The following is a 13,050-nucleotide window of genomic DNA, read 5'->3' as shown; positions in this document are numbered from 1 at the left end:
TCGCTCATAGATAAAATACATCTTTTGTTCCGACACTTAATTTATTTTTAATTTTATGTGTGTAATACATGCATGGGCAACTCATAACACAGCAAGGACAAAGAAAAACATGTATTTCCGGCGAATCACCCCTTCAAGATGCATACTGTAACAAGGTTCAATTAAAAGGAAGGAAGGAGACGGGAACCGGCGAACATTCAAATAAAGTTTTTATAAAATAAACAAACAAAAACACTGAAGTAAAATGCCGGCAGTCAACTGTGAGGTAAATAGCTGCTGGCTATTTACTTCAGTATTTTTGAGTTTTTTTTTGCACGATTCCAGGGTACTGAATGACAATTATATATATAAAATATTAAACTGGTGAGTGAACAAGACACCCTTTTGTGCCAGGTAATCTGTAAAATTGTAAATAAATATTAAATATTTCGCTCTCTCTGTCTCTCTCTCTCTGTAATGAATTGAATAATTTTATGTGAATTGTCTTTGTCAGGCTTATAACGATCACAGTGAAGCCATTCAGGTGCTGTTAGAGACGATGGTTCATGTAGATGTGCAGGATTCTGGAGGACGTACAGCACTATATCTGGCATGTCTAAAGGGTCACTGCAGCTGTGTGGAGGTACTGCTGCTTCATGAGGCCTCATGCAGTATCAGGGAGGACAACTATAGGTGGACACCACTACATATTGCTGGTCTGTCTTTTTTATTATATATTATACAATATAAGAATATTTCCAATGACTATAAACATTAAAAGGAATATGTGGGTTATTGGAAATTTAGGTTAGCTGCAGTTCCTCTTTGTGTCATTACGTTACATCATAAACAGAAAGCAGAGGATTGGCTAATATGTCACATATGTAAATGTTGCTTGTTCTCAATTAGAATTTAAATAGGTTATTATTTAAATACTTCATTGCAATAGCTGCATTTAAAATGCGTACTCTGATTACATCTGGGAATCACCTGTTGTTAAAAAAAAAAACTCGAGCTGTGGCAAGCCTGATTTTAAAGTGGTCATATTGGATGGCTAACGCATTTACGATAAAAAAACACATACATTTTCATATACCGTGCATTGTCTTTGCTCCTCTGTACCCCGCTTTTCTGAAACGCCTCGATTTTCAAAGTAGTTATTTGATGCAGCTAAAACGAATAATATTGTTTGCTTTAGATGTAAATCAATATGTAAACGCGATTTAAGGTTGAAAAACTCCACATACCGTGCATGTTTGTATCTCCTCTTTGCTCTGCCTCTCTGAAATGCTTTATATTGTACAAAGCTCATCGCTCTGAAAAGCGAGGTGTGCTACGATTGGCCAGTTCATCTGTGCGTGGTGATTGGTCGAATCTGCAGGGAAATGTAACGCCTCTTACCATATTCGGAACATCAGGCTGTACAATGCAATTTAAAAGATCACCCACCTTACTTGCATTTAGATTTGGGAGGACTTATTCAAAATCGTATTACGCCCTGACGTAGATTCGTCGGGGTGTGGTTACACGAGGTGTTTCAGGCAGTTCTTGGTGAGCATTCGCTTCTAGTTAAAATACATCTTTTGTTCCGACACTTAAATTTTTGCATTTTTACATGTGTAATACATGCATGGGCAACTATATAAAATATATATATAACTATAACTATATAAAACTAGTTGCTACATCGTCCATTATCTAAACAATGATTTGTGAATAAAAAACTTTAACATTTTTAAAAAGTGATTTAATTAATAATTAATATTAATACAATTTAAAATAAACTTGAACATGTTGTCCTGTAGCTTCCTAAATGTATTTAATTGTGATCACTGTTTAAAAACATAAAGTGTGAGACACCGCTATTGCTTCTAATATTAGCTGTATCAGGTGCATTGTACCAGGAGGACCCAAAGCTGAGAGACTTAAACACGGTGCATTCCTTCAGATTTATGTTGTGTTTCATCATATAAGAGGTACTTCCTCCCTTGCACAAAATATCTGGACCACATGTATTGCATGTGGCAATACTATCATCTTTTTTCACAAAGTTTAACCAAAGTTTTGAACTTTGCTGCATTCAGTCACAGTGTCGATGTAATGAGCATGTGCGTAAGGTCCGGGAAGACAAATACAACTGTAAAATGCTTACTGCCGTTCGCGAGGGACTGAAAATGTCAGGAATCGATAAACAAAACCAAAATGCGCGCATCCTTTTGGTTAACCAGTACAAAAATAATTTTTGTATTGTGTTTTGGGCATTATTCTAATAGGATTTATCCCTCACCTTCAAAATGAAAAATATGTCATTATTTGCTCACCCTTTTGTCATTTCAAACCTGTATGACTTTCTTTCATCCGCAGAACACAAAATAAAATATTATGAATAATGTGATAATAAAATGAAGTTCCGCCTCTGGGATCATGGGCATGACTTTTTTTAAATTAGGTCTGGAGAGAAGGCGGATTGAAGGTTTTTATGCTTTTTGGACCGTAGTGCTCATCCTTCGGTCTCACAGATTCAAAGTTACATTCACAACGTACGATTTATGTGGCTTCAGCAACCAGAAGTATTTACACTTGTCCAGTTTTGTCTGTAATGTGTCACAGACCACCTCCTGGCATGTGATTTGAGTGATCAGATTTAAATCGAAGTCTCAAAGTTTTAGTAAGTTGAGTTATTACTTAATAAAAAAAATGTAGTTTGATATGCATAATAATAGTAAAAAACTAGTTATCTGTTTTTGCAAATGAACACGTATGTTAACTAGCAGTAACTTCCACGAACTGCCACATCGTCTGACAAATTCTTTATACACCTGCCCATTAAGGAGCAGTGGTTTGGGCAGTGTCACTGTATTTATCTAATGCAGCACATCCAGCACCTTAGTTTGGGTAACAAACCACATGCATATTTAAAGTATCTTAATGTTCTTACGTCTAAACAGTTATATAGGTTTTGGGAAATGATGTTTGCCGTCTGCCGTTGTTTATTAACGAGTCAGATGCGGTACAATGAATTAAAGGCACTGCTTCTCCCTCACATTCTCTGAACAGAGAAGAGGCAGAAAAAGGCCATCCCAAAATGTGTTTTGTTTATCTTGCAGCTTAGTACAACGAGGATAGCTGTATTTGGTTTTCTACTTCTTGTGTAGGTGAGCGTGTAGTGTGTGCTCTCTAAACTGCCAGTGTACTACACTGTTCCCACGATTGACCTCCGCATTTTGGTTCAGATAACATCATGTTATAAACTTAAAAAAAAAAAATCTTTGACATTTGTAAACCGATTCAGAATCATCCGCATCTACATTGGGATGCATCCTAGAATCAAAAATTTCCCCACCCCACCATACACAATGTTAATGCTAAATCTTATTACTTATTTTGAAGAGAAAACAACAAAGATAATGTTGGTCAATTAAATAATGTGTGATTGAAAGCTGTGTGCTCTCCCAACCTTCACATCTGTCAATACCCAATCTGCCAGTCATATCCTTTAAAGGTATGATGAACTGGGCTTGTTTATTCTTTTATACTGTTATACGATGTCTACTTATGACGTTTGCGCGGTTTTTACATTCTAAAACATCAAAATCAATAAATGATGTTTAATTAACAAAGTTCGGGAGGAGACGGAGCATATAATCAGCCGGCTGGTCTATAATCAGCAATCACAGCTGTACACATTTAGCCCTAGCAAGCTCGCTAATAAATAGGGAAACCATCTTACCTGCTCGATCTCCTTAGATTAAGCATCCCTCCTCCACCCCTGCTCCTCTCCAAGCTAAATATCCCGCAGGAACCCCGGGGGGTGTGCTCTGGGCTCAGACCGGTTCCGAGCTCGGCGCACTCACCCGTACCAAGGTAGAGTGTTTCGGGCTCGGATAGATCTGGCGAGCTCGGAGCCCGCTTCCCGGACAGCACGCCAAATACGCATAACCTTCATAACCAAGCTCTATCATTATCCCTATCAACATCACTGTTATATGTGTAGGTGAACTCGTGAAGTAAAGACTATTTTCTACACTGGTTTTGAGGCCAGCTCTTCAAAGATTGGTTTTAATGGGCGTGCCGCATTGAAGACACTTGGAAGTAAACACCCACCGCTTTGATTGGATAACAGATGGCGTAGTTGGAGCCTTCTGTGAATTTGGTTCGAGACGCAACGTTAGGTTACACATAAGCATCATTCACAGTTTTCGCAGGGTATTAATATTATCTGGAGACCTCCTGTGATTTATAATCTCCCCACATCAGTTTTTCATGTGATGCATTTGCGCGGGATGATTTTACTCAAATTTACTGACTTATTTCCCGGATGTGATGGCAAGGCTTTGCGTATAGTTTATATAGGCTATACTTGTATTGCGTTTAATAATATATGACCGTACCTGTCAGCATTTGGGAACCGGACAAAAGATCACCACGGGTCTCAAAGGTTACGATAGTTTCCATGATAAATAAACAAACGGCTCCCGGTGATATTCATTAGTTAATGGATATCACCCAGCACCCGAAATAATACCAAAACATTGAAAAATGATATATAAGCCCACCAAATCACAGAGATGCCGATTCGCACGGGCTTATGATCACAGACAACCTCTGCAATTAATACAAATGACTAGAGGTCCTCAAGTAATACTAATCTTTTACAAATAGTGCTCAGGGCACATCAAGCGATCTCCAACAAAGCAATAGTGACGCAAAGTACAGAAATGTTTTACTCGCATAAGATTGCTGCGCCATTCCTATTGGATCCAATATTAAAGGCACAGCACTAGCTGCTTTTTCATTTTAGTCATTCCACAAATCCAGTGTCGATCTCTACCTTGTTCATGAAGGAATCCTCTGAGAAATGAAACGAACAAACGCTCCATGTTTTTCCCACATGAGCTGGAACGTCTTTAAAAATATATATATCTAATATCGGAAACCGAAGGAAGGTTATGCAGTGACTGTATTCTTCCACATCCAGGGATGGCACAATAATTAGCTATCTTTAATGGCATGTTTGCTTATTGCTTGCCTCGATCTATCTGGTTCCGTGCCACTGGTTCTGTCATGCGCGAACCAGTGGGCGGGGCTATAGAAGTACTTGTTGATATTTTTCTGTGGAGGTGGTGTTCTACCTAATGTGGTCATAGATAGGTGCATTCCAGAACCTGGCGTTCGTTGGGCCTGGTGTCAATAACAGATGTAATCTCAGTAAAAAGGATGTTTTCAGTACTAACACTTACATGATGTTCGTGTGAATATGATTCCCTCTTATAAAACAAAAGCTTAGGTTAAAGTTTTGGTAACACTTTATAATAACTGCACGCTATGAATCATTAGTTAAGCATCAGTACATAGTTAATTAATCATTTATGAAGCATTGGCCCCACATTAATAGACATTAGTAAGCAGTTTATAAATACAGCTATAAATGCTTTGTTCTTGATTTATAAGCATGTATATAATATGCTTAATAATCAAATGTTCATACTTTATTAAGAATGAATTCATCATTTCAAAATTAAGGATTACATTACTTACAAACCAGTTAGTTAGGAGTTGTCAGTGGTTCATGAGATCATTTAGAATGTGTATGTAAATGATTAATAAACTCTTTGAATGCACATTTATACATCTTATTATTCTAACATATAGTAACAGTTACTTAATTTATTAATAAATGCTTTTTTAACACACATTCCTGCTGTAATACATGATTAATTAAGGTAGTTATAAAACATTTAATAGTGGTTAGAGAACTATTTTTTTGTGAGCTCATCTAAAGTGAGGACTATGTATGCCTTGTAAAGCATTTACAAATTAGAGTTGCATATCACTTCACAGTTATATTTTTTCTGGAGGTGTGCAGGAATTACATTTTTTTCAGAAGTTTATTTTTCATTTTATATCAATTCATTTAATGTTAATTTATATGTTCGGTTGTAAAATTTTCATTTTGCAGAGTTTTATTTTTTATTTTATATTAAATCGTTTTTTATTCATTAATATGTACAGTTGTACAGTTTAATTTCTTTTGCATCTTGAAATAAATATTTCTATGTTCTGTATCCCTCTGTGTTGTGTTTTTCCTATTTCTGTTTAGAAGATAACTGAGCCTTTAACTCTCATTTGTAAATACTTTACAAGGCATACATAGTCCTCACTTTAGATGAGCTCACAAAAATAGTTCTCTAACCACTATTAAATGTTTTATAACTACCTTAATTAATCATGTATTACAGCAGGAATGTGTGTTAAAAAAGCATTTATTAACAAATTAAGTAACTGTTACTATATGTTAGAATAATAAGATGTATAAATGTGCATTCAAAGAGTTTATTAATCATTTACATACACATTCTAAATGATCTCATGAACCACTGACAACTCCTAACTAACTGGTTTGTAAGTAATGTAATCCTTAATTTAGAAATGATGAATTCATCCTTAACAATGTCACAGTTGTGTTATGTTTTGTTGGGTTTTTTCCTCCCATTGTTCGTTTCATTAATAGTTCATTAGTTTTCACTTGTTTCATTATTAGTTTATTACTTTTCACTTGTGTTTCATCATTGATAATTACTCCCACACCTGATTCTGTTTTCCCTGAGTGTCTTCCATTGTATTTGAGCCCTGTGTCTCCCTCTGTTCTTTGTCTAGTATTGTTTATGCTGCGTGTATTTATGCTACGTTTGTCTCTGTTCCTGGTTCCTGTTTGGCATTTGTTTTATATTAAAATACCTGTTTTGGAAAACCCTTTGTTTGGACACTTCTACTGTCTACACGTGACAAATAAAGTATGAAAATTTGATTATTAAGCATATTATTATACATGCTTATAGATCAAGAACAAAGCATCTATAGCTGTATTTATAAACTGCTTACTAATGTCTATTAATGTGGGCCAATGCTTCATAAATGATTAATTAACTATGTACTGATGCTTAACTAATGATTCATAGCGTGCAGTTATTATAAGGTGTTGCCAAATTTGGTAATGTAATCCATGCCTCCTTTAAAAACAATCCGACCCCCCTAAAAAAAAAAACTATCAACAATTATTAGTTTAAATTAAATACAACATCCAACAAACATTTAATTTAAATGGCCCCAACACTGACAGAATGCCAACGAAATATAAACTGTTGCTACTTTTAGTTTTGATCGTGAACATGCACCTGCCCATCGGTTACGATGTGCCCTCCTGATGATAGTACAGATTTTTAGATAAAGAGGAATTAGGTTTATTTCAAGCCGTTTCTAATTTTGGGAAATGTTGTACAACTGAAATGAATGTGCTATATAACTTAACAAACATGTTGAGGTCTCAAACCAAGAGATGATACAAGAGACTATAGATCACATTGTTGACTTAATGTAAGATTGGTCCTACTAGCTGCAAAAGGCCAAGCTGACTGCCTGCTCATGCTGCTGAAACAAGCTGAAAAGACTGATGTCATCAACCTCAAGGACAAACAGGGACGGTATGTTTTACTTTAGAAGTATTTCAATGTCTTCATGCAATACAATGTGTCTTCATCTTTGCCAATTCAACAGTATCTCTGAATCTCTCAAGCCTGTGTGATGAGGTTTTAGACAAATTTTCGATATAACCTTAACAGAAGCACTTAAGATCAGATCAGAATAGGAGGGTAATAAATATTAAAAGGACGGATATATAGAAGTTGCCCTTTATGAGAATAATTTGAGATGTAGTTGCAAAGTTACTTGTATCTGCTAATACTTTATTATGATTATCCCTCAGAAGACATTCTACAGACTATTAGTGAGACAGACTACTAATACGCTGACTGGTAGTTGACAATAAATTGCAAATTTACTTACAATTTTTAAGATATCTAAAGTCGACAAACAAAATAAAGTGTTACCTTCTCTTTCTCTTTTACAATTTTGAATGATTATTCTTGTAAACATAGAGTTGTGGTGTCTGTAGGACTCCATTGATGCTGGCTACACGGGGCAGTAATAGTGACTGTGTTAACATGCTACTTGAGAGAGGAAGCAAACCAGACACTAGCGAGAGAAGAACTCACACTGCACTTCACTATGCAGTAAGTATATGTACTTGTGTCTTTGTCAAAACCATAGGGATCTTATGATGTATTTCATTCAGCAAAATTCATGTCGCAAATTTTGTCACATTTCATCATTAGAATAGTACGCATTTATTGTACACACACGGGCAGAATTTTGTTACCTCGTGTACAAAGTATACACGGGTCGCCCATTCCATTTCTAGCAGTAATTCATTTAACCACAATGTAGCAAACATGTCCTGGGAGCATGGATTTAAGGTAGTAGAAGAAAACCTGACCACTGTAGGCTAGGAGAGGTATTGCAATATGTCGTTATAACCATTCATCAAAACCTGTGTGTACTCCTATGATTTGAGAGAAGTATACTTTGCAAGGCTGTGCGTTCGGCTGTATACTTTCTTTATATTACAAAATAAGTAAACCACGGGCCTAAGTACTCAGTCACCCCTTTTTCCCCCACTTAGGACACCCTTGCCACTAATGCAAACTCCTAAGTTTAAATGCAGTGTTTTTCTCTCTTATTTCAGGCAATAGTTGGTAGTGAACAGTGTGCTTCAGCGCTGCTGGTTCATGGAGCCTTCATTTTGTGCAGAGATTTTCATGGCAGAAGCCCTCTGCACTTGGCGGCCTCTTGTGGTCATGCAAGAATACTGCTACTCTTACTGGAGGCAGCAGCTCTATCTGACCCACTTGACTCTCTGTTAGACTACAGTGGATACACACCTGCTCACTGGGCAGCTTACCATGGTAAGAACACATACTAGCCTACTACTTTTTTCAACATTATAAAGTAAGCATGAATTGACCAAAATTGACATAACACTTTATAATAACTGCACGCTATGAATCATTAGTTAAGCATCAGTACATAGTTAATTAATCATTTATGAAGCATTGGCCCCACATTAATAGACATTAGTAAGCAGTTTATAAATACAGCTATAAATGTTTTGTTCTTGATTTATAAACATGTATATAATATGCTTAATAATCAAATTTTCATACTTTATTAAGAATGAATTCATCATTTCTAAATTAAGGATTACATTACTTACAAACCAGTTAGTTAGGAGTTGTCAGTAGTTCATGAGATCATTTAGAATGTGTATGTAAATGATTAATAAACTCTTTGAATGCACATTTATACATCTTATTATTCTAACATATAGTAACAGTTACTTAATTTGTTAATAAATGCTTTTTTAACACACATTCCTGCTGTAATACATGATTAATTAAGGTAGTTATAAAACATTTAATAGTGGTTAGAGAACTATTTTTGTGAGCTCATCTAAAGTGAGGACTATGTATGCCTTGTAAAGTATTTACAAATGAGAGTTAAAGGCTCAGTTATCTTCTAAACAGAAATAGGAAAAACACATCACAGAGGGATACACAGAGATTTTAAAGGGAATTTAAGTCCATTGATTTAATCCCACACTATACTGTACCTATACATATAGGGTTTTACTACCCAGTATTGACTGTAAAGGAATATCCTGCTATGAAATCTCCAAGTCCTTGCACTTCGTTGTATATTCTGGGTTACAATAACATGCCACTGATCTTAACTGGGCTGGTTTGAAATAGTCTAATAGACATGGCAATGGTCTACCCCCTTTCTCTATTGAGAGCTGTAGTATTTTGAATTGAATCTTGGTCTTTTACCTACCCAAATCAATCTTGAGATCCATTTATCCCATTCACTAAATTGCTTTGGCATAACCTTAACTGGTAATGATTGAAGTAGATATATGAGTCGGGGGAGAATATTCATTTTGATCCTATCCTATCCTATTGTGCATCTCCAGTGGCAGTTGCGTCCACCTGTCTATATCTGATTTAATGTTCCTACATATAGGGCCATAATTACAATCACTAATTCCTTGAATCTACTGTTCATCCCCCTTGCAATGTCTCATAGCAATACTGTAAGAGACATTGTACAGGGTAGTAAATTGTTGAATTCACATATTAACAGATGATATTTACACTTGTGGAAATGGATAATGTTGTGTGCAGATGTATTGTTATGTGCATGTATAAATAAATGTACATATGGCATCTATAGTATGAAAGGCAGCTTGTTGAACCTTTGATTTCCGTTGGGTGCTGATCAAACTGTCAGGGTATTTTTGCAGTAACTGGCTGCCTGTTCATTATTCCTTTACTTATATTTTTTTGCGCATGTGATATCAGGAAGCAAACTTTATACACGTAGTGACTGGGAGGTGACGACGGAGCCTAAATTGAGTTGCCTCTCCTACTTCTGAATAGTGCTATACACAACCTAGAGAGTCAGGGAATTTGTGTTTACTTTCGTTAGAAGGACGACGTTTCGTCATCACAGCTCGTTGCTGAAAAGTCTCTGGGACCACAACCTCATCCGCGCACCATACCCGCCTCATGGAATCCGCCTCATCTGCGCTCCATACCCTCTTGGGACCTTGACGTGGTCCTTGCGGGCCTTAAGAGGCCCCCCTTTGAGCCCCTCAGAGACGCCACTCTATTCCTTAATTAAGGTTGAAGACCGCTCGCTTCCATCAAGAGGTCGGTTCCACCTATGTGGAATGATCTGCCCGCTGCTGCAAGATCTTCAGAGTCTGTAGCCATCTTTAAGAACATCTGAAAACGCATCTCTTCCGTCAACACCTGACTGTTCAGTTCTGACTTCTATTTCTTCTTTACTCTTATAAAAAATAAAAAACTCTAACTTAGCTCTGTATACTGTGTTAGGTTATATGAGACCAGTCTTCTTTTTTGATTACACTTATGCTTTTGTTGTACTTGTGCTGTCCCAATTGCTTCCATTGGTTACCCACCTGTAAGTCGCTTTGGATAAAAGCGTCTTCTAAATGACTAAATGTAAATGTAGGGGACCTACAAGCATTCTCTGTGTCTCCTGATTGCCTAGAAATTGGGCCTGGCGTTTCTCACGTGATCCTGAGACCTCGGCCTGGCTACATGCCCAAAGTTCCCACCACTCCCTTTCGGGACCAGGTGGTGAACTTGCAGGCACTCCCCACTGGGGAGGAAGACCCAACCCCATCTATGTTGTGTCCAGTACGCGCACTGCGCCTCTACTTCAACCGCACGCAGAGCTTCAGGAGCTCTGATCAGCTCTTTGTCTGTTTTGAAGGTCAGCAGAAGGGGAGGGCTGTCTCCAAACAGAGAGTAGCGCACTGGATTGTGGACGCCGTACAAATCCCAGAATCGCCCATACCCACTATCAGTGAAAGCTCACTACACCTGGGGTGGACCAGGCTCCTTGTGGGCACTGGGGTAGGGCGCCTCTCTGGCAGACATCTACAGAGCTGCGGGTTGGGCTACACCCAAAACCTTTGCAGGGTTTTACAACCTCCATGTAGAATCGGTATCAGCCTGCGTCTAGCATAAGAACATGTAGGACCGGCAGCCGGTAGGGCATATGCCTGCGAAAGCACCTTCCTCCCCTTTCCATAGGTGGGTCATTGTGCTACTTAGCCTCCATTCTTCCCCCACGGGGGCGAAGAACAGGCATTCCATCCATCACTAAGCAAGGACCCCCTGCAGGCGGGCTGAGCAGAGCAGCCCTGCCCCTTAGGCCGGGCACCTTCTGAGTTATCAACATATAGCTCTAACCGGACATAGTGCTACCGGACGCTGTAATTCCCCCACTCGGGCGGTTCCGTCTGATGTAGCCTCATGATTGGTTCCAACCTTGGTAACCCATTACCTTCCCTAGTTGGACCTCCAACTCGCGGTTACCTACTTCAGTCCGCATATTTTTTCCCATGACAGTGAGACCATGCGGGTGTCTCCACTAGAACTCCTCCCGATGATAGGAAGGGGTCTCTGTAGTGTGTTCCCCATTCGAGTAGTGCACTTACCCAGTGGCCTCACGGCACCGTGATGACCGAAAGCAGAGGCTTCCCACCTATTCTAAAAGCTCTGTGACCCTCTGCCTACCTATCCACTAGAACAGTGGTTCTCAACTCCAGTCTTCAGGCCCCCCTTACAGATTATTTTAGATGTGTCCCTATTGAACACATGAACGAGTTAATGAGATAATGACGTGATGATTGATCAATAATGATGAACACCTGCTGGTAAGAAAAACATCATCAGTAAGAACTAAGAAACATAATGTTTCCTTTAGTGGGTCTCTTACCCTTGATTTATTTTTTATATCAGCTGTTATAGTGTGTTTCTGAACAGCCAGACAAAAGACAAAATTGTTGGAATGAAACTTTCTTAAACTGTTTAAGTCTGACAAATATCGTGACACACCAAAATCAACCAACATTTGTACAGACTCTAATAAATATGCTTCTGAAACAAACTATTTCAGCTAGCAAAAAATGTAACATAATAAATCAAGGGTAAGAGCCACACTAAAGGAAACACTCAACACTATTATGGTTTTTATTCTTATTGTTGATGTTTTCAGTAGTGATTGTGTTTGTTAACTTCACCTGTTCATCATTAATGACTCAATCATCACTTCATTATCTCATTAACTCGTTCATGTGTTCAATAGGGAGACATCCAAAGTATACTGTCAGGGGGGCCTGAGGACTGGAGTTGAGAACCACTGCACTAGAAGATTACAATTTCAAGAAAGCGCTCACGTCTGACACGCCCAGGGCAGTCACCGTCGCTTCCCTAGAGATTGTGATAAGGCACAGCGTTGTGGCGTTTTTCAATAGGAACCCCATCTGTCGGTTCGACACAACGTCAACAAAGACCGACAGAAAGGGATTGTCTTGGAAAAAATGTCTATTTTCTTTTTTTCTTAAAAAAAAAAAATCTTTATTTCCATCACATTAAGTTACTTGCATTTTTGTAAATTTACAAGAAACAGACATCAAATACATATTAATAAGTAAATAAACAAACAAAATAGATCAATAGAAATAAATCAACAAATACACGCAGTAATCATGGAGATGGTGGTCTAGTGGGTTAAACCACTGAACTTGTAAATCAAATGGTTGCTGGTTCGATCCCAGCAGCCACCACCAGTGTGTCCTTGAGC

At 37.9% G+C, this 13,050-nt stretch overlaps 1 protein-coding gene across 1 annotated transcript in view; it reads left to right on the top strand.

Moving 5' to 3' along the window:
* Positions 1-13,050, top strand: part of LOC130410597 (serine/threonine-protein phosphatase 6 regulatory ankyrin repeat subunit C-like) — a 109,909-nt gene that overhangs the window by 82,382 nt on the left and 14,477 nt on the right. Inside the window, exons 18-21 of the mRNA XM_056735361.1 lie at positions 494-695; positions 7,373-7,460; positions 7,931-8,048; positions 8,561-8,780. Coding sequence (XP_056591339.1) covers positions 494-695; positions 7,373-7,460; positions 7,931-8,048; positions 8,561-8,780 — 628 coding nt within the window. The remainder of the gene's footprint in view (positions 1-493; positions 696-7,372; positions 7,461-7,930; positions 8,049-8,560; positions 8,781-13,050) is intronic.

This window comes from Triplophysa dalaica, chromosome 21 (assembly GCF_015846415.1).
Source record: "Triplophysa dalaica isolate WHDGS20190420 chromosome 21, ASM1584641v1, whole genome shotgun sequence".
Lineage (NCBI taxonomy): Eukaryota > Metazoa > Chordata > Actinopteri > Cypriniformes > Nemacheilidae > Triplophysa > Triplophysa dalaica.
This window is presented reverse-complemented; position numbering and strand designations above follow the sequence as displayed.